At 35.6% G+C, this 23,412-nt stretch overlaps 1 protein-coding gene across 6 annotated transcripts in view; it reads left to right on the forward strand.

Annotated features, from left to right (window-relative positions):
* The window catches only part of UBR3 (ubiquitin protein ligase E3 component n-recognin 3), a 238,463-nt gene that overhangs the window by 172,525 nt on the left and 42,526 nt on the right, over window positions 1-23,412 (forward strand). For all 6 annotated transcript variants that reach the window (XM_034654712.1, XM_034654714.1, XM_034654715.1 and 3 more), the window contains 2 exons: window positions 512-617; window positions 20,673-20,776. In XM_034654712.1, the coding sequence (XP_034510603.1) occupies window positions 512-617; window positions 20,673-20,776 (210 nt within the window). The remainder of the gene's footprint in view (window positions 1-511; window positions 618-20,672; window positions 20,777-23,412) is intronic.

Here is a 23,412-nt window from a genome sequence, read left to right on the forward strand (position 1 = left end):
AGTAATATTGTTATTTCAGTTCTTTTCTTCATGTTGAATCAAAAGATAATGAAGTCACAATTCAGTCTAAAGAGGATTTGTGGGAAAATACTACATAAAGAATTTCATCTAACAGCAATTTATGTGGATGTCATTGTCAGTATTACTGAGGTTAGGGTATTGATAATAGTGAATCTTTGTTAGGGACAACCACAAGAGTGAAAAGTACCATTTTTCAAGTCTGATGAATAAAGCCAAGGAAAAGTAGGTCTGTGACAGGAAATGAGGAAAACAAGCCATTCCAGTATTAATATTGGGCATAAGGATAGTCCAGATTCCAGTAGAAATTTTTTGGGTGTATATTTCAGAGTTTACCTTAAAAGAGAGCGTGGAGTAGTTGATACTTAACCTTGGTGAGTTATAATTATGAGGATGGGAAATATTTCCCCATGAATTAGCTAGAAATTTGTCTGAATTTTGTACTGGAAGAATTGTGTGAACTTTCTAATTACCTTTTCTTCAATTTATTTAGATCAACTGTTCCATGTATTAGCCTTGCACATGCGGCTTTATAGCATTGATTCTGAGTATAATCCCTGGAGAAAGCTTACCCAGTTAGTGGAAGAGGTGAATTCGCAGTAAGTATTATTGAGAGATTAAAGTCAATTAAAACTGTTTTTGAGAAACAGTTACGTATTGAAATAGAATTAAAATTCTTGATGAATGCGTGAATTTTCCTTATTAAACATAGAAATATATAAAAAATAAAAGAATGTTTACCATTATACTTTCTGTACTAATTGTATAAAAATTAATACCAAGTGAGAAAATGTTTTAAAGAATCCCAATTTTTATGTAGTTACAAAGTTTGAATGGAAAGTTTAGCACAGTGACTAATTGCCCCTCTTTTTATGTCAGAATTGATCAGTGGGTTCAGGTGGCATTAGTCTGATCCCTTTATTGTAAAGTTCTCTATTAGCCTTATACCCAGTGATTTTGTAACCCCTGAAGATTCTTGCCTAAATCTAGTATTTCATTAGGTGATTTAAAAGAGTGATTTTAAAAAACAAAACAAAACACGCAAAAAACCTCACTTCTGGTTTATTAGCTAGGAATGATTTTTTAATAAAGGAAAACTTGCCCATGTCATCTATTTGGTTACCCTAAAGTATAGTTTGGCAGGATGAATGCTTGATTTTTCCCAGTTTATAAATTTTCAAAGAAATGAGTTGATGCCCTAGCAGCTTCTAGTGGTGATCAATAAGTTGTGGTTGTTTATTTGATGATCTCCTAATTTTTATATATTTGATATGTTCATTCCATTTCAGCCATTCTTTTTCGTGCAAATTGTCCCCTTTTATCTTATCTATCTTATCTTATCTTATCGAAGTACAATTGACATGCCATATCCTGTTAGTTTTATGTGTACATCATAGAGATTCAGTATTTTTGTATGTTACAAAATGATCTCCACGATGTCTAGTCACCATCTGTCACCATACAAAGTTATTACAATATTACTGACTATAGTCCCTGTGCTGTATGTTACATCCCCATGGCTTATTTTATAACTGGAAGTTTGTACCTCTTTATCCCCTTCACCTATTTCACCCATCCCCAATTCCTCTCTACCCTGGTAACCACCCATTTGTTCTCTGTATTTATGAGTTTCTGTTTTGTTTTGTCTGCTTGGTGGTTTCGTTTTTTAGATTCCACATATAAGAGTGAGACTATACAGGATTTGTTCATCTGACTTAATTTCACTTAGCGTAATACCCTATAGGTCCATCCGTGTTGTCACAAATGGCATGGTTTCATTCTTTTTTATGGCTGAGTAATGTTCTGTTGTGTGTGTGTGTGTGTGTGTGTGTGTGTGTGTGTATACACACACAAATATATACACATCACATCTTCTTTATCCATTCATCTATTGATGGACACTTAGGTTGCTTTCATATCTTGGCTATTGTAAATAATGCTGCAGTGAACATAGGGGTGTGTATATCTCTCCCCTGCGTATATCCCCCATCCCTGCTGCTGAGAATGTGGAGAAAAGGGGACCCTCATACACTGTTAGTGGGAATGTAAATTGGTACAGCCAGTATGGAGGTTCCTCAGGAAACTAAAAATAGAACTATTACCATACAATCCAGCAATTCTGCTTCTAGGTATTACCCAAAGAATGTGAAGACACCAAGTTGAAGGATATATATTGCTCTCTTTTAGGTTAGTGGGAATCCCTTTAACATGGCTGTTGTAATTTGACATGATCCAAGTAGTCTTTGATAATTTCCTTGCTTTCTGACACAATAAGTTAACCTGGGCTTATTTTGTACGTTTTACACACTATACCTGGCGTCAGCCATTTCTCTGTGCAGTTCCTTTTAATGGGAAATGGTATTTAGAGATCACAGTCTGAGTGCTAAGGGGTATATATAGCTATTGTGTTATTACAATAATTTATAGGCTTATAGGCCATTCCAGTGGACAGTTAGGAAGTCTCTTTTGGAAAATTTATTTATTTTAGAGAGAGAGAGCAGACAAGCAGGGGGAGGGACAGATGGGGAGGGAGAGGGACACTCCACTGAGTGCAGAGCCAGACTTGGGGCTTGATCTCAGGACCCTGAGATAATGACCCGAGCCAAAATTGAGTCTGTCACTTAACTGACTGAGCCAGGCACCCAGGCGCCTCGTGAGTCTTTTTTTTTTTTTTCAATGAGAAAAAGATCCTGAGTTCTTACTGTTGTTCGTAATTCAAATGTAAGATTGCAAAGTTATATTTTATTTCTTACCTTTTTTGTTATTTGCATCTTTTTTCTCTTATTCTGAAAATCTAGGTTCATAATGATATTAACTTTATTACTACTTCCATCACTTACAGTATAACTGTAACTATTTTGAAAAAACAATATTACTACTGACTAAGTTCTTTTGACCTAGAATGTACAGGCAAAATATTGTTTTTAAGTCATTAAAAGTAACTTTTTTTCTTGTGTCATTCTGCCTTCAACTTGATTTATAGTGAGAATCACTTGTTTCATTTCTTTTTTTCCTCAGTATTTAAAGATTACCTTTTTCCCCTTGATTTAATTACCTTAATTTTGTATAACTTACATTTTTCCAAGGGAAGAACTATGTGATAAAGTAAATTCAGAGACCTCTATCTCCCATTCATTCCCATTTGCATTTCTTTTTAGGAACTCTTTATCTGTTGCCCATTTCTAAAAATTGAGTTGTTGGTCTTTGTCCTCTTCATTTAAAAACATGTTTATGATTTTTTTGCCATCCAAAGTTTTTTTTAAATATCATATTTATTAATCTTTTCATTTATTAATTCTGGAATTTGACTCATCTTTACTCAGGTCTTACCCCACTCACTGGTTGTAAAGAAATTCACTCTGGTCTTCTTTTCCTATTTCTTTTTTTAAATTGAGATACAATTGACGTACAACATTATATTAGTTTCAGGAGTAATGAAACTAATTACAACATAATGATTTGATATTTGTATATATTGTGAAATGACCACCGTAGTAAGTCTAGTTAACATCTGTCACTGCACATAATTAGAAACTTTTTTTTCTTGTGATGAGAACTTTTAAGTTCTCTTACCAACTTTTTAAAAAAAGATTTTATTTATTTTTGTGTGCACGCACACGAGAGAGAACAAGCATGGCGGGGGGAAGGGCCAAAGAAGCAGCAGCAGATTCCCTGCCAAGCGAGGAGCCTGATGTGAGACTCGATCCCAGGATCCTGGGATCATGACCTCAGCTGACGGCAGATGCTTAACCAACTAAGCCACCGAGGCACCCTCTTAGCAACTTTCAAATACACAGCACAGTATTATTAACTATAGTCACCATGCTGCACATTATGTCCCCATGACTTATTTATTTTAAACTGGAAGTTGGTACCATTTGACCACTTTCACCCATTTTGCTCACTCACCATCCACCATCTCTGACAACCACCAATTTGTTCTTTTTATCTATGAGTTAATTTTTTAAGAAAAGATTCCATGTGTGAGTGAAATCATATGGTATTTGTCTTTCTTCGGCTAATTTATTTCACTTAGCACAATGTCCTCAAGGTCTATCCTTATTGTCAAAAATATTAGGGTTTCCTTCTTTTTATGGCTGAATAATATTCCTGTGTGTGTGTGTGTGTGTGTGTGTGTGTGTGTGTGTGTGTGTGAGAGAGAGAGAGAGAGAGAGAGAGAGAGAGAGAGAGAGAATCATGTTTTCTTCGTTTTCTTTATCCATTCATCCATTGATGGACACTTAGGTTTTCCATGTCTTGGTAACTGTAAATAATGCTGTAGTGAACTTGGGGATGCATATATTTTTTTGGGTTACTGTTTTTATTCCTTTGGGTAAATACCCAGAAGTGGAATTGCTGGATCATATGGTAGTCGTATTTTTAATTTTTTGAGGAACCTCCATACTGTTTACTATAATGGCTCTACCAGTTTACATTCCCACCAACAATGCACAAAGGTTCCTTTTCTCCACATTCTTGTCAGCACTTGGTATTTCTTTTTGATAATAGCCATGTCAGCAATTGTGAAGTGTTATCTCATTGTGGTTTTGATTTGCATTTTCCTGATGATTAGCGATGTTGAGCACATTTTCAGTACCTGTTGGTCATCTGTATGTCTTCTTCGGGAAAACAACTGTTCAGATTCTCTGCTTATTTTTTAATTGGCTTGTTTTTTTTGCTGTTGAGCTGTATTAATTCATTATATATTTTGGGTATTAATCTCTTACCAGGCATAGGATTCTTCTAATACTTCTATGACTTCAGTTTTTACATTTAGATACTCTATTTGGATAATTTATCATAATATCTGATATAAGAAATGGATCCAATTTTATTTTTTTCCATATAGCTACCAGGTGTCCTATTGCTTTGCTTTCCCTACAATAGTAAATTAAAACAGAACTATCAAAAAACAAAAACAAAAAAAAAAGGAAAGAAAGGTGAAAAAGCACTTTGTTTACTGATGTGAAAAGGGCTCCATCAAGATACAATGTTAAGAGAAAAATACAGGAAAAAAAAATGTGTACATTATGCCACCACTTGTGTAATCAAGTAGGGCTGAGAAAATTCATTTGTATTTGCTTGTTAAAACAAACCAGACCCACACATATCTAGATATTGGATTTATAGCATAGATGACACTGAGGAGGAGTGAGTGAAGCATAGCCTTTATAATAAACGGTGCTGGGTTATTTGGGAATTTATATGAGAAGTAATAGTATTGACCCCTATCTCATACAGAACCTACTCACATTTTGCCAGTGTTTCAGGAATGTTCTAGAAATGCAAATGAAATGCAAAGAGAATTCAAGATTGTGCTTGCATTTAGAGTGTCCTCTTTTAATTGCCTTTAATCTGAAATTGTTCCCATTTTTTTCTTTGTATTTCATGACATTGACTTTCTTTTTTCTTTTTTTTTTAAAGAGCTCAGGCCAATTATTTTGTAGAATCCCTCAATTTATTTTTGTTCAGTAGTTCCTTGTGGTTAGATTCAGATTATAAACTTTTGGCAGGAACGTCACAAAAGTAACATTTTTTTTAGTTCATCTTAGGAGGTACATGCTGTTGATTTGTCTTGTTACTGATGAGAAGGACTGTGATCACTTGGTTAATGTGGTATTAGGAGACCTAATTCTCTGAGTCTAAAGATGTTTAGCAAACAAAAGGTTTGCTAAGTGTAGTATTGATGAATTAAAAGTTTGAAGACTAGACATAGGTACTATGCTTTCAATAATACTGTTTGTCAGATTTGCAACCCTTAAGATTTAATACCCACTAGGTTAGTAGTAAATGCTATGAACACTTAACCAGTGATTATTTCATGCTAGGTATTTTTTGTGCTTTGCATATATAATCTCAGATTATATAATCTCATATGTAATCACTGTAATTGTACACACAAGGTACCATTGTTATCCCAAGTTTTACATATGAAGAACCTGAGGCTTAGAAAAATTAATTGGGGTGCCTGGGTGGCTCAGTCAGTTTAAGCATACAACTCTTGATCTCAGCTCAGCTCAGGTCTTGATCTCAGGGTTGTGAGTTTAGGCTCCATGTTGGGCTCCATGCTGAGTGTGGATCCTACTTAAAAAAAAGAAAAAAAGAATAATTAACATGGTTTTTAGGGGCACACAGCTGTTAAGAAATAGGGGTGGCATTTGAATCCATATCTTTCTGATTCAAGAGCCTGTCTTACCTATTACTCTGTTTCCTTTCTTAGTAGTAAGAGATCCAAGCAATTTCTGGAAAATCTGGTTGATTTTTTCCCCCTGTATTTGTTCTCATTTTTATGGTTCATTAATTCACTAACTCGTATTATGGTTGATTATAATATTATATCTGTGTTTCCTATCTATATATTAGATTTTAAAAGATTGAAGTATCTTTTTCTAGTTTCTCACTTTTAATAGTTTCCCAACATAAAATTCCATGTCTAATGATAGGGGTTTCTCATATATACATTTTTCTTGAATCCTCTTGAAAGTTATTTATTTCCTTTTAATCTCATTGTGTTGATAATCACTTTGGTTTAAAAAAAAATGGAAACTCAATCCTATTAAGTCTAACCCACCCATTTGCTCTTATCATCCATAGAGTTAATAGAAGTATACTGGTTTTATAATCTGGATTTTGAAGATTATTTAAAAACTTTAAGAAATAGAAACAATAATGTATTTAAAATTTTTTTTGTGTTTTATAATATTAAACATTAAAAGGATAGTTATCACAATGATGGTAGTAAACCCCACAGTCAAAATTTTTGGTTCTCTTTTCTGCAATGGGTATATTCATTCATTCACTCATTCACTCATTCATTCATTCATTCATTCATTCATTCTGATTATGTGCCTGCTGTGTGCCAGGAAAGATCCATGTCTGTGTCCTCAGAATGATCGTTTTTGTCTTTGCAGCCAAAATGCTCATTATTATTTTTGTAATTATTTTTCTGTTATAAAAATTATTGTATAGCATTTAGAATGTGCAAAAATGGTGAGGGAAAAATGAAAGAATCTACAATCTCTATTTATTTATAATTTATTTTTTAAATTAACGTATAATGTATTATTTGTTTCAGGGGTACAGGTCTGTGATTCATCAGTCTTATATAATACCCAGTGCTCACTACAACACATACCCTCCCCAGTGTCCATAACCCAGTTACCCCATCCCTCCATGCCCTTCCCCTTCAGCAACCTTCAGTTTGTTTCCTAAGATTAAGAGTCTCTTATGGTTTGTCTCCCTCTCTTGTTTCATCTTGTTTCATTTTTTCCTCTCTTCCCCTATGATCTCTGCCTTGTTTCTTAAATTCCACATATGAGTGAGATCATATAATTGTCTTTCTCTGATTGACTTATTTCACTTAGCATGATGCCCTCTAGTTCCACCCGTGTCATTGCAAATGGCAAGGTTTCATTTTTTTTTGATGGCTGACTAATATTTCATTGTGTGTGTGTATGTGTACACACATACACACACACATACATATATATATATGTGTGTGTGTGTGTATATATATATATATACACACACACCACATCGTCTTTAATCCATTCATCTGTCGGTGGACATCTGGGCTCTTTCCATAGTTTGGCTATTGTGGACATTGCTCCTGTAAATATTGGGGTGCAGGTGCCCCTTCGGATTCCTACATTTCTATCTTTGGGGTAAATCCTCAGTAGTGCATTTGCTGGCTTGTGGGGTAGCTCTATTTTCAACTTTTTGAGGAACCTCCATACTGTTTTTCAGAGTGGCTGCACCAGCTTGAATTCCCACCAGCAGTGTAAGAGTGTTCCCCTTTCTCCACATCCTCATCAACATTTATTGTTTCCTAACTTGTTAATTTGAGCCATTCTGACTGGTGTGAGGTGGTATCTCATTGTGGCTTTGATTTGTGTTTGCCTGATGCCAAGTGATATGAAGCATTTTTTTATGTGTCTTTTGGCCATTTGTATGTCTTCTTTGGAGAAATGCCTGTTCATGCCTTCTGCCCATTTCTTGATTGGATTATTTGTTCTTTGGGTGTTGTGTTTGATAAATTCTTTATGGGTTTTGGATACTAGCCCTTTATCTGATATGTCATTTGCAAATATCTTCTCCCCTTCTGTCCGTTGTCTTTCGGTTTTGTTGACTGTTTCCTTTTTTTTCTTATCTTGATGAAGTCCCAGTAGTTCATTTTTGCCTTTGTTTCCCTTGCCTTTGGAGACGTGTCTAGCAAGAAGTTGCTGCAACCGAGGTTAAAGAGGTTGTTGCCTTTGTTCTCCTCAAGGATTTTGATGGATTCCTGTCTCACATTTAGGTCTTTCATCCATTTTGAGTCTATTTTTGTGAATGGTGTAAGGAAGTGGTCCAGTTTCATTCTTCTGCATGTGGGTGTCCAATTTTCCCAGCACCATTTGTTGAAGAAACTTTTTTCTATTGGATATTCTTTCCTGCTTTGTCGAAGATTAGTTGACCATAGAGTTGAGGGTCCATTTCTGGGTTCTCTATTCTGTTCCATTGATCTATGTATCTGTTTTTGTGCCAGTACCATACCTACCGTCTTGATGTTTACAGCTTTGTAATAGAGCTTGCAGTCCGGAATTGTGATGCCACTAGCTTTAATTTTCTTTTTCAATATTCCTTTGGCTATTTGGGGTTTCTTCTGGTTCCATATAAATTTTAAGATTGTTTGTTCCAGCTCTGTGAAAAAAGTTGATGGTATTTTGATAGGGATTGCATTGAATATGTAGATTGTTCTAGGTGGCATAGACATTTTAACAATATTTGTTCTTCCAATCCATGAGCATGGAACATTTTCCCATTTCTTTGTGTCTCCCTCAGTTTCTCTCATGAGTATTCTATAGTTTCTGAGTACAGATCCTTTGCCTCTTTGGTTAGGTTTAGTCCTAGCTATCTTATGGTTTTGGGTGCAGTTGTAAATGGGATCAACTCCTTAATTTCTCTTTTTTCTGTCTCGTTGGTGTATAGAAATGCAGCTGATTTCTGTGCATTGATTTTCTATCCTGTCACTTTACTGCATTCTTGTATGAGTTCTGGCAATTTTGGGGTGGAGTCTTTTGGGTTGTCCACATAGAGTATCATGTCATCTGCAAAGAGTGAGAGTTTGACTTCTTCTTTGCCAATTCAGATGCCTTTTATTTCTTTTTGTTGTTTGATTGCTGAGGCTAGGACGACTTCTGTACTCTGTTGAATAGCAGTGATGATAGTGGACATCCTTACCATGTTCCTAACCTTAGGGGAAAAGCTCTCAGTTTTTCCCCATTGAGACTGTGGGTTTTTCATAGATAGCTTTTATGATATGGAGGTATGTACCATCTATCCCTACACTGTGAAGAGTTTTAATCAGGAAAGGATCTGTACTTCATCAAGTGCTTTTTCTGCATCTGTTGAGAGGATCATATGGTTCTTGTCCTTTCTTTTATTTATGTAGTGTATCGTTGATTGATTTGTGGGTGTTGAACCAACCTTGCAGCCCAGGAATAAATCCCACTTGGTCGTGGTGAATAATCCTCTTAATGTGCTGTTAGATCCTGTTGGCCAGTATCTTGGTGAGAATTTTTGCATCCAAGTTCATCAGGGATATCAGTCTGTAATTCTCCTTTTTGGTGAGGTCTTTGTCTGGTTTTGGGATCATGGTAATGCTGGCTGCATAAAATGAGTTTGGAAGTTGTCCTTCTATTTCTATTTTCTGAAACAGTTTCAGAAGAATAGGTATTAATTCTTCTTTAAATGTTTGGTAGAATTCACCTGGGAAGCCATCTGGCCCTGGGCTCTTGTTTATTGGGAGATTTATGATTACTGTTTCAATTACCTTGCTAATTATGGCAATGTTCAGGTTTTCTATTTCTTCCTGGTTCAGTTTTGGTGGTTTATACATCTAGGAATGTCTCCATTTCTTCCAGATTGCCTAATTTGTTAGCATATAAGAAGACAATACATTGGCATATAAGAACATAACATGTTCTTATAATTGTTTGTATTTCTTCGGTGTTGGTTGTGATCTCTCCTCTTTCATTCATGATTTTTATTTATTTGGTCCTTTCTCTTTTCTTTTTGGTAGGTCAGGCCAGGGGTTTATCAGTCTTGTTAATTCTTTCAGAGAACCAGCTCCTAGTTCATTGATCTGTTCTACTGTTCTTTTGGATTCTATTTAATTGATTTCTGCTCTAATCTTTATTATTTCTCTTTTCCTGCTGGGTTTAGGCTTTATTTGCTGTTCTTTCTCCAGCTCCTTTAGGTGTGGGTTCGGTTGTGTATTTGAAACCTTCCTTGTTTCTTGAGAAAGGCTTGTATTGCTATATATTTCCCTCTCAGGACGGCCTTTGCTGCATCCCAAAGGTTTTGAACAGTTGTGTTTTCATTTTTGTTTGTTTCCATGAATTTTTTAAATTTGTCTTTAATTTCCTGGTTGACTCATTCATTCTTTAGTAGGATGCTCTTCAGCCTCCATGTATTTGAGTTCTTTCCAACTTCCTCTTGTGATTTTGTTCAAGTTTTAAAGCATTGTGTCCGAAAATATGCAGGAAATGATCCTAATCTTTTGGTACCAGTTGAGACCTGATTTGTGACCCAGAATGTGATCTATTCTGGACAGTGTTCCATGTGCACTCGAGAAGAATATGTGTTCTGTTGCTTTGAGATAGAATGTTCTAAATATATCTGTGAAGTCCATCTGGTCTAGTGTGTAATTCAAAGCCCTTATTTCCGTGTTGATCTTCTGCTTAGGTGATCTGTCCATTGCAGTGAGAGGGTATTAAAGTCCCCTACTATTACTGTATTATTATCATGTGTTTCTTTGATTTTGTTATTAATTGGCTTATATAATTGGCTGCTCCCATGTTAGGGGCATAAATATTTATAATTGTTAGCTCTTGTTGGATAGACCCTTTAATTATGATATAGTGTCCTTTGTCATCTCTTATTACAGTCTTTCATTGAAAATCTAATTTGTCTGATATAAGCATTGCCACCCCAGCTTTCTTTTGATGTCCATTAGCATGGTAAATGGTTTTCCACCCCCTCACTTTGAATCTGGAGATGTCTTCAGGTCTAAAATGAGTCTCTTGCAGACAGCATATTGATGGGCCTTGCTTTTTTATCCAGTCTGATACCCTGTGTGTTTTGGTTGGGGCATTTAGCCCATTTACATTCAGGGTAAATATGGAAAGATATGAATATAGTGCCATTGTATTGCCTGTAAGGTGACAGTTACTGTATATTGTCTCTTCTCCTTTCTGGTCTGTTACTTTTGTCTCTTTCTTTGCTTAGAGGACCCCTTTCAATATTTCTTATAGGGCTGGTTTGATGATCATAAATTCTTTTAGTTTCTGTTTGTCCTGGAAGCTTTTTATCACTCCTTCTATTTTGAATGACTTCCTAGCTGGATAAAGTATTCTTGGCTGGATATTTTTCTCATTTAGCACCCTGAATTTATCATGTCAGTCCTTTTTGGCCTGCCAGGTCTCTGTGGATAGGTCTGCTGCCAATCTAATGTTTCTTCCCTTGTAGGTTACAGACCTCTTGTTCAGGATTTTCTCTTTGTCTCTGAGATTTGTAAGTTTCACTATTATATGTCAGGGTGTTGACCTATTTTTATTGATTTTTGAGGGGGGTTCTCTGTGCCTCCTGGATTTTGATGTCTGTTTCCTTCCCCAGAATAGGGAAGTTCTCTGCTCTAATTTGCTCCACTATACCTTCTGTCCCCGCCTGTCTCTTTCCTCTTCTTCTGGAATCCCAATTATTCTAATATTGCTTTATGGAATCACTTATCTCTCGAATTCTCTCCTTGTGATCCAGTAGTTGTTTATCTTTCTTTTTCTCAGCTTCTTTACTCTCCATCATTTGGTCTTGTATATCACACTAATTCTCTCTTCTGCCTCATTTATGCTAGCAGTTAGAGCCTCCATTTTTTATTGCATCTCAGTAATAGCCTTTTTGATTTCGACTTGGTTAGATTTTAGTTCTTTTATTTCTCCAGAAAGGGATTCTCTAGTGTCTTCTATGCTTTTTTTCAAGCCCAGCTGTTATCTTTATAATCGTTATTCTGAACTCTAGTTCTGACATCTTACTAATGTCCATATTGATTAGGTCCCTGGAGGTCAGTACTGCCTCTTCTTCTCTTTTTTAAGGTGAGTTTTTCTATCTTGTCATTGTTTCCAGAGAAGAATAGATGAACGAGAGAGCAAAATACTAAAATGGCAACAAGACTCCAGAGAAATCAGCACTAAGCAAATCAGAAAAGACCCAAAACCTGGTGGGGGGGGAGGGAGAATATAATCAGACAGATGAGCAGAATAGAGCAATATGCTGGATTCTCTGTGTATTTTGGTCTGTTTTTTTTTTTTTTTTAGAAAACTAGGTCCAAAAATTGTAAAGAAAGAAAAACTTTTATGTGTACAAAAATAAAATTATATACAATGAAAGGATAGAATGTAACTGNAAATTATATACAATGAAAGGATAGAATGTAACTGTAAACATGGAAATTAAAAGAAAAAATGAAAGAGAAAGAAAACAGCAATTGCAACAATAACAAAAGGAAGGGATATAAACAGGTGAACAGAACAGAGCAATACACTATCTCCTGAGTGTATTTTGGTCAGTTTGTTAGAGGAAACTACATCTCAAAATTGTAAGGGAAGAAAAACACATATACAAAAATAAAATAAAGTACATTGAAAGGCTAGAATGTAACTGTAAGAATGAAAATTAAAAAAGACTTTAACAAAAGAAAACAAACAAAAAAAGCCCCAAAAAACAAAACAAAACAAAAGGTAGAAGGAGGGGTGCCTGGGTGGCACAGCTGTTAAGCGTCTGCCTTCGGCTCAGGGCGTGATCCTGGCTTTATGGGATCGAGCCCCACATCAGGCTCCTCCGCTATGAGCCTGCTTCTTCCTCTCCCACTCCCCCTGCTTGTGCTCCCTCTCTCACTGGCTGTCTCTATCTCTGTCGAATAAATAAATAAAATCTTTAAAAAAAAAAAAAGGTAGAAGGAAAAAAAAGAGAAAGAATATGATCAGGCAGAAAATAGAACAGAGCCATACACTTGATTTTGGGTATATTTTGGTCTGTTAGAAGAAACTGCATCCCAAAATTTTAAAGAAAGCAAAAAAAAAAAAAATATATATATATATATATATACACACACAAAAATAAGATTAAATACAATGAAGGGATAGAATGTGACTGTAAAAATGAAAACTAAAAAAGATTTTTAAAAAGGAGTTGATAAGATTGAAAAAGGAAAGAAATATTTTTTAAAAAAGAAAATTAAAAAAAAAAAATCAAAGTTGAAATAAAGAACCACTGGAAAAAAGCCATGTGTTCTTTGTGCTGTATTCCTGTAGTGCTGGAGTTTTGCATTTCTCATTGATGGGTAAACTTGGTCTTGGCTGGATGTTCTTACTGATATTGGGGGGTGGGGGCGCTGTTGCATTGATTCTCAAATGTCTTTGCCGCAGGCAGAATTACACCACCCTTGCCTGGGGATAGGCTAAGTAATCTGCTCCAATTTGTTCTATTGCTCTAAGGTTTGCTCTACTGCTCTATGTGGCTTTTGTTCCCCAAAGGCTTTCCTTGCAGCTTTAGAGGCTGAGAATGAAAATGGCAGCCTCCCAGTCTCTGGCCCTGGAGCCGAGGGCTCTGGGCCCTACTACTCCTCAGTGAGTCTTCAGAGAAAACCGGTCAATCACTCCTGTCTCCCTCCCTGGTCTCTGGCCTCACTCCGTGTTTACCCAGCCTGTGACTGAGCATTTCTATCTCAGGCACATGACCTGTTTGGAGTCTCCAAACCCAGCAGATTCCTGTGGTGTGCTCCCACACTGCTCCTCCCTGGGGAAGCAGGGGGAGGAAGGGGGATCGCCTGCTTGTTGGGCCCTTGCTCAAAGAACAGTGGCCCCACTGAGCCATGGGTCGTGGTTTATGGCAACCCCGAGTTGAGAACCCACTCCTGGGCTCATTCTTTGCAGCTGGCTTCCCCACTGCGATACCTGGGAGCTCTGCTGCACTCAGGAACCCTGGTCTTCCTGTGACGCCAAGGATCCTGAGGCCACACTGTCCCAGCGAGGGTTCCACCCCCCACTTAGCCACCAGAGTGACGTCCCTCACCAGAGTAGACTTCTAAAAGTTCCAATTTTGTGCTCTGCTGCTTTGTCACTTGTCGGTAGCTGGCTGATGGAGGCTCCCTCCCCGCACCATCTATCTTCCCATACATCCCTTCGGATTCACTTCTCCACACCTCCTACCTTGCAGAAAGTGGTCGCTTTTCTATTCTTAGAGTTGCAGGTATTCTTTTCTTTGATCTCTGGTTGAGTTTGCAGGTGTTCAGAATGGTTGGTAGCTATCTAGCTGAATTCTTGGGACCAGACGAAATTAAGATCTCCTGCTCCTCCGTCATCTTGGACTCTCTCCCCAGAGAATCCAAAATCTTATAATCCACATGTTATATATAGTTTATTATAATTTCATGAATTCAGGAACTATAAAAATGAGATCAAATATGAGGGGGAAAATCAGTCCTGTTTTCTGGGAATTCCTCTAACATTGTTAACATTTTGAGATATTTATTTCCAGTTTCTTTTTTTCTGTGTATATATTATGAATTTTTAAATATTATTTGAATCGTACTATACCAGTTTTAGAATCTGCTTTTTAAAATTAACACATAACAACCAAATTCCCACATCATTAAAAATTCCTTAACATACCTAATTTATGTATTCATTCCTATTGTTAAATCTTTTAAATTGTTTCTCCTTTTCTACCGTGATATCAGATGATGTATTAAGCAGTTCTTGACATGCCAGATATAACCTCAGAACTCTAGAATAATATGAAAGCATATGAATACTTTATGTTTTTAGTCATTTATTTGATAAATATTCACTGTGTGTCAGGCACTGTGTTACATAGCACAACGTTGCTTTGGGAAAGATTGTACCTATATAAGTTTTCACTGGCAATGTAGGGATATTTCTGTTTCTGTTAATCTTGAGTGTTATTACTTTAAAAACATGTTTTGGGCTAGTTTGATAGATAAAAAAATGGGATTCCAAAGTAATAGAAATTTGTGTAGTAAAACAAAAATTAACATCATAAAAATATTTCATGTTTATTAGCTATTTGTGTACATTCTTTGTGAATTATATGTTCAGAACATCTGTCCATTTTTCTGTTGGCATTTTATTTTTTAAAAAATTATCTATTACTAAACAGATGAATATAGAGGAGGGGAATGAAAAATAAAATAAGATGAAAGTAGAGAGGGAGGCAAACCATAAGAGATGCTAAACTCTAGGAAACAGAAGGTTGTTGGAGGGGAGGTTGGTGAGGGGATGGGGTAATTGGGTGATGGTCATTAAGGAGGACTCTTGATGTAATGAGCACTGGGTGTTATATGCAACTGATGAATCACTAAATTCTACCCTCGAAACTAATAATGCAGTATCTGTTAACTAAATTGAATTTAAATAAAGAATTAAAAAATTATCTGAGTGATTCTTTACAGCTTAAAATAGTAAACCTTATTTTTTCATAGGTTGGAAACTTTTTCCCAAAATATGTTTGCCTTTTAATTTTATATTACTTTTCTTGACATATTAATGTTTGAAAATTTCATGTAGCCAAACCAATCAGGTCCTATATTTCTTACTTTTTCTGGTTACTTTCCTACTTATAACACCTGTCTAGCCCATCCAAGTTTTGGTGTTTACCTTTAGAACCTGTATTACAGTGTGTTTCCTGCCTTGGAGTTTGCAATACCTACTCATATATTCTTTTTAGAATTTTCTTATGGGATGATTTTTTAAAGTATTGGAATTTATTTTCATCAGTAGTAATGCATGAAGATTTAAAATTTATTTTCCCATTTCTTATATACTTAATGTTTGTATGTTATGGTCCTGATGAGGGACTTTCCACTTTGTTCTATTGACCTACAAACCTATGACTATGATAGAACCATTCTGGTTCACTTATTGATGAGGTATGTTATATGTGTCTCTGGTTAGATTAGGCTTCTCTCATTTCTTCCACCCCCCAGCCCCATCCCCTACTTCCTAATTTTTCTTTACTATTCTCACCTGCTAATTTTTCCAGATGATCTTTAGAACCATTTTCTAAGCCCCTCCCTTCACTTGTGATTTTGATTAGAATTATTTTAAATTCATAAATTAATCTTGGGAAAATAATTATAATAGAGAGTTTCCAAACTAAAAACATTCCCCATTTTTTTAAAAGTAATTATTACGCCCAACATGGGACTTGAACTCATGACCCCGGGAGCAACAGTTGCATGCTTTACCAACTGATCCAGTCAGGGACCACAGAACATTCCCCATTTTTTAAAATTCTTTTTTGTATCATTGTAGTTTTGAAACATTTCTTAATTATACATTCTCAATTGTATTTAATATAAAGATTGCTAAATTTTTAACAAGTATATGTGAATAATTATAATAGATATAATCTGAAGTATAGTTTCCTATGCATGTGGAGATTGAGACTGATTTTAAATAATACTTGAAGGTCACTGCAATAATAATAAATAAGTAATAATAGCAAAACTAATCTCTAAATTTGAGAAAGATTGCTTCTATTACAAAAAAATTGTTGACACATAATAAAATAAATGAGAATCTAGACTTATGTTAGCCCTTTAAACTTTTCAGTTGCTTATAATATCCCTATTTTAAGAAACTATATTTAATTTACTCATTTGAGGATACTTTTATTTTCTATACCTAAAAGCTCTGTAATTTGTTAGCCTTTAGGTCACAATGCAAGAAGTTCTTAAGCCTCTTTGATTTTTGTCCAGAAAATGTATCTTTGCATAGGGGTAAGCTTGGGCTAGTTTAAAATGGATCCATAAAGTTCCTTTAAATTCTAAGTATGAGTCTTTTGTCAGCTGTTAGATATAATGCAATAGTTTGATAATCCAAAATTATTTTTATTCTAAGTAGTTTTTAATGAACCCGTTTCTTACCACTTTCTTTTTTATCCATAGGTCAGCAAGGATTTTTCAGTGTTACTTTCCTCTTACTCTTTCAGAATGGGTTTTATCCTCTTTGCCTATTTCCTTTTGAGTCATTTTGTTCATTTCACTAAAGGAGCTGTGGTAAAACCAGAGAAATACAAATACGTGTAGGATTTATAGGCCCTAATCTCATTAAGTTCGTAATTTTCTATGATGTTCTTCCCTCAGTGCATTTTATCTCTCTCTTTATGCTCTATAGTCTTAGCTGTCTAGTTTTTGTCTCTTTTTCCACCTGTTTGTCCATCCAGCCATCCATTCATTTTTAAATTTATTCAGCTGGCTTTTATAAACTCTTTTAATCAAGGCATCAGGGAAATCATGGCAAACAAGATATAGTTTCTGTGAAAGGTTTTCTTTTTTTCTTTTTTCCAGGGCACTAAACAGTGTAGAGGATGAATTGGGAGAACATAAAATTGGGGAGATTGAGTAGTGAGAAGGCAGTGGCTATAGAGATGACAAAGAAGAATAAAGAGAGTTGTTAGGACTTACTGACAATTAAATGTGGGATGAGTAAGAGAAGATAGGTTCAGGATATCCCCAAGAACCTTCCTTATTTATTCATTATATTTTTAATGTGTGTATATTATATTACATTCAGACATTGTGCTAAATGCTAGAGGTTATAATAAATAAGCCACATCAAGACTAAGAACATAGAAGGGAGAGTAGATTGGTTGCGGCTGGGGGGATTGTTTGTGTAGAATAGAGTAGGATGATCATGAGTTCAGTTTCACACATGCTCAGGTTGAGCTGCCTGTTAGATAGACAAGTGGAGGTGGTGAATATTCAGATAAAGAGTTTAAGAGAGTCATAGCCAAAGATACAGACTTGGGAGTCATCAATGTATAGCTGGTGATTGAAGTCATGGGTTAGGAAGTCTTTTTTTTAATAGTAATATTTTTTTATTATGTTAGTCACCGTACAGTACATCCCTGGTTTTTGATGTAAAGTTCGATGTTTCATTAGTTGCGTATAACACCCAGTGCACCATGCAATACGTGCCCTCCTTACTACCCATCACCAGCCTATCCCATTCCCCCACCCCTCTCCCCTCTGAAGCCCTCAGTTTTTTCTCAGAGTCCATAGTCTCTCATGCTTCATTCCCCCTTCTGATTACCCCCCTTTCTTTATCCCTTTCTTCTCCTACCGATCTTCCTAGTTCTTATGTTCCATAGATGAGAGAAACCATATGATCATTGTCTTTCTCTGCTTGACTTATTTCACTTAGCATTATCTCCTCCAGTGCCGCCCATGTCGCGGCAAATGTTGAGAAATCGTTCCTTGTGATAGCTGAGTCATATTCCATTGTATATATGGACCACATCTTCTTAATCCAGTCATCTGTTGAAGGGCATCTCAGCTCCTTCCATGATTTAGCTATTGTGGACAATGCTGCTATGAACATTGGGGTGCATATGGCCCTTCTCTTCACTACGTCTGTATCTTTGGGGTAAATACCCAGTAGTGCAATGGCTGGATCATAGGGTAGCTCAATTTTTAACTTTTTAAGGGACCTCCACACTGTTTTCCAGAGTGGCTGTACCAACTTGCATTCCCACCAACAGTGTAGGAGGGATCCCCTTTCTCCACATCCTCTCCAGCAATTGTTGTTTATTGCCTTATCAATTTTTGCCATTCTAACTGGTGTAAGGTGGTATCTTAGTGTGGTTTTGATTTGAATTTTCCTGATGACTAATGATTTTGAACATTTTTTCATATGTCTGTTAGCCATTTGTATGTCTTCATTGGAAAAGTGTCTGTTCATATCTTCTGCCCATTTTATGATTTATTTGTTTCTTGTGTATTGAGTGTGAGAAGTTCTTTGTAGATCTTGAATACCAGTCTTCTATCTGTAGCATCATTTGCAAATATATCCTCCCATTCCGTGGGCTGCCTCTTAGTTTTTTTGACTGTTTCCTTGGCTGTGCAGAAGCTTTTTATCTTGATGTAGTCCCACAAGTTCATTTTATCTTTTGTTTCTCTTGCCTTTGGAGATGTGTCGTGAAAAAGGTTGCTGTGGCCGATGTCGTAGAAATTGCTGCCTATGCTTTCCTCTAGGATTTTGATGGATTCCTGTCTCACATCGAGGTCTTTCATCCATTTGGAGTTTATCTTTGTGTATGGTGTGAGAGAGTGGTCAAGTTTCATTCTTTTGCATGTAGCTGTCCAATTTTCCCAGCACCATTTATTGAAGAGACTGTTTTTTCCTACTGGATATAGGAAGTCTTTCAAAAGGAGTCCTATATTTATATTAAAAGAGAGTGGGAATTGGAGCCTTGGGAAACAGTACCATTTCTAGGTTAGTCAGAGGAAGAAAAACTTGTCAAGAAAACTTGAGTAATCAGAGGGAAGGGAACGTGGGAGAGTGTTTCACAAAAGCCAAGAGAATTTTCCAGACAGAAATGTTCAACTATATGCAGAATTAAAGGTCAACAAGATATTTGTAATTAGGAGATCATTGTTGGCCATGTGGAAAACCATTTTTGGAGGGGATTTAAATAATAGATGAGCAAATGGTAGCCCCTCCGCCATTTTTTAAAAAAGAACTTTGGGCTTATAAAAAGAAAGACTGGACAGACAAAAGTCGGTTTCATAGCATTAATGGAAAGTTAACTTTGAAGAGAAAGACAAGTAAATTAAAGGGATATTTGTGGAGAATGGAGCCATTTAAAGAGCTGTCTTCCTCTGGCCCTTAAAAGCTTCAGAGCAGCAGGCATTGGTTTACTTACCAGTGTGTCCAGTGCCTGACATATAGTAAGTATTCAGAAATTGTTGAATGATGGAACCTAATAAAAGGGTTGAACAATTTTTGTCCATCCTAAATCTAGTCTGAAGTATAGTTTCAAAATTAGTCAATTCTAGAAGCTTAAGATTTGCTTTTGTTTTCTGACATTAAAAATTAAACCTGTGATAAAAAAATGTATCCTTCTACAGGGTTTTAAAAATTATAGATCTAGAATGAGATCTGCTTTTAGAACATGTTCTGTGTTTCTCATAGTACTACACATTCCTAACAAATTACTACTTTGTCTTTTATGGTGTGTTTTAAGTTCTGCTTCGACTATCATTATCTTTTTCTTGAAACTTTGAAAATTTTAAAGATTTTTTGAATTTTTATGATAGTCATAAAATTGAAACAACTTGTTAACTAAAAATATAAATCATGCCTTTTCAGTATAACTTGTTTGTGAATTGTACCTGTTCTTTTTTAATAATGTGAATATTTAACTCTGTAGTGCAAAGTTTATGATAGCAAGTATCCTATATCCACTCCATTTATAGTGAAACTAATCCTCTAAAGTTCCAATTAATCCTTCATTTGATTTCTGTAGTTTAAGAGATCAAAAAGACATATCAAGTTAATGTATCCCAATTGTTTACTTAAGTAAGATCTAATAAATTTTCTATGTAATTTTTTTCATATTAGGCAGAGTCAGGGGAATATATGAATACAAAAGATTATATTTTTAAGTAAAAAATATGGCCCCTAACTTTTTCTTTTGAGATTTCTCATTTGTTTATGAAAGTTTGATTTCTGTTCCATAGACCTACATGGGAAATATAAAATGAAGTAGAAAAGCTATACAATATTGTCTAAAGTGATTATGCATTTTTCTTTTAGGCAGGGAAATGAAGAACAACAGCTTGAGGTTCCAATTCTTTATCATGACGTTACATCTCTTTTGCTCATCCAGATCTTAATGATGCCACAACCTTTACGAAAAGGTATGTCTTTATAATTCTGATTCTTAGACTATGTAGTATACATAATACTCTAAAAATTGGGGAGACAAATATTCAGTCCTTTGGAAATGTTTTGAGATCAATGACTATTAATTTTTATTAGTAGTAAATCATATATATGTAAAAGAAGATGATAATGAAATAAAGGTTTTTTTTTTCCCTTATGAGTCTGTTCTTTTCAGGTTTTTAACCAATAATAAGGTAAAGATAAGCGAAAATCGCTCTGAAGACTTTTGTTTTAAAAAATTTTAAAGTGATAATACAAAAATGTGAAAAGAAGAGCGAACTGTCAGCCTTTATGCCTCCACCCTATCTATATGCATAAATATTTTATATAGTAGTAATCATAGGGTTATTCAAAGTGTGATATCCCATCATTTTAAATTAATGTTAATATATATATCTTGATATTAACAGCATTAATACTATGATAACAATAACTATTATATTAGCAATGTTTATTTATTTATTTATTTATTTTTTAAAAGATTTTATTTATTTATTCGACAGAGATAGAGACAGCCAGTGAGAGAGGGAACACAAGCAGGGGGAGTAGGAGAGGAAGAAGCAGGCTCATAGCAGAAGAGCCTGTTGTGGGGCTCGATCCCATAACGCCGGGATCACGCCCTGAGCTAAAGGCAGACGCTTAACCGCTGTGCCACCCAGGCGCCCCAGCAATGTTTATTTATTGTTCCATAGTCTTTGTAGTTTTCATTTAAAGACATTTAAAATATTGTATTAAATAATTAACCATTCCCTTTTGGTGAAAAGCTTTGTTTTTGTGTTATTATGAGTTACATGAAAGAACACCTGTAGGTGTATAAAGGCCTTGTTACTGGGGAAGATATTTTTTGTGTGTACTTCAATTTGATCTTTTGGTAAAATCTTTTACCTAAGGGTATGAAGTGATCATTTATTTTAAACATAAGCAGATTGGTATTTTATGCAAATTATGATACAATCTGAGGAGTTAAAGGTTATTAATAAACAAGCATAATATTTTATACTTGAGTTGTGAATTTTGGGTTTTTTTTTAAAGTTTTTATTTTAATCACCTGGTGTTCTTTAAGGCAGTTGTACTCCTTAATCCCCACCATGTATTTCGTCCATCCCCCCATCTACCTCCCCTTTGGTAACCATCAGTATATTCTGTATAGTCAAGAGTCTGTTTCTCGGTTTGGCTCTTTCTCTCTTTTTTTCCCCTTTGCTTATTTGCTTTATTTCTTAAATTCTACATGTGAATGAAATCATATGGTATTTGTCTTTCTCTGACTCATTTTACTGAACTTAATACTCTAGTTCCACCCATATCATTGCAAATGGCAAGATTTCATTCTTTTATGGCTGAGTAAATATTCCAATATATATGTATGTACACACACACACATACCACATCTTCTTTATCCATTCGTCAATTGATGGGCACTTGGGTTGATGCCATATCTTGACTATTGTAAGTAATGCTATAAATATAGGGGTGCATGTATCCCTTTGAATTACAATTTTATATTCTTTGGGCAAATATCCAGTAGTGCGGTTGCTGAATCATAGGGTAGTTCTATTTTTAACTTTTTGAGGAACTTCCATACTGTTTTCCAGAGTGGCTGCACCAGTTTGCATTCCCACCAACAGTGCAAGAGGTTTCCTTTTTCTCCACATCCATGCCAACACTCGTTTCTTGTGTTTTTGTTATTAGCCATTCTGGCAGGTTGAGGTGATATCTCATTGTCACTTTGACTTGCGTTTCCCTGATGATGGGTGATGTTGAGCATCTTTTCATGTGTCTGTTGGCCATCTGGATGTCTTCTTTGGAGAAGTGTCTATTCATGTCTTCTGTCCATTTTTTAATTGGATTATTTGTTTTTTGGGTCTTGAGTTGTATAAATTCTTTACATATTTTGGATACTAATGGAAATATCATTTGCAAATATCTTCTCCCATTCTGTAGGTTGTCTTTTAGTTTTGTTGACTGTTTCCTTCACTGTGCCAGGAGCTTTTTATTTTGATGTATGCCCAGTCGTTTATTTTTGCTTTTCTTTCCCTTGCCTCAGGAGACATATGTAGAAATAAGTTGCTATGGCTGATCAAAGAAGTTACTGCCTGTGTTCTTTTCTAGGATTTTTATGGTTTCAGGTCTCACATTTAGGTTCTTAATCCATTTTGAATTTATTTTTGTGAATGGTGTAAGAGAGTGGCCCAGTTTCATTCTTTTTGCATGTTGCTGTCCAGTTTTCCCAGCACCATTTGTTGAGGAGATTGTCTTTTTCCCATTGGATATTCTTTCCTGCTTTGCCAAAGATTAATTGACCTATAGTTGTGGGTTTATTTCTGAGTTTTCTGTTTTGTTCCATTGATCTATGTGTCTGTTTTTGTGCCAGTATCATACTGTTTTTTTTTTTTTTAAAGATTTTATTTATTTATTTGACAGAGATAGAGACAGCCAGCGAGAGAGGGAACACAAAGGGGGAATGGGAGAGGAAGAAGCAGGCTCATAGCAGAGGAGCCTGATGTGGGGCTAGATCCCATAACGCCGGGATCACGCCCTGAGCCGAAGGCAGACGCTTAACCGCTGTGCCACCCAGGCGCCCCCAGTATCATACTGTTTTAATTGCTATGGC

This window comes from Ailuropoda melanoleuca, chromosome 2 (genome assembly GCF_002007445.2).
Source record: "Ailuropoda melanoleuca isolate Jingjing chromosome 2, ASM200744v2, whole genome shotgun sequence".
Taxonomy (NCBI): Eukaryota; Metazoa; Chordata; class Mammalia; order Carnivora; family Ursidae; genus Ailuropoda; species Ailuropoda melanoleuca.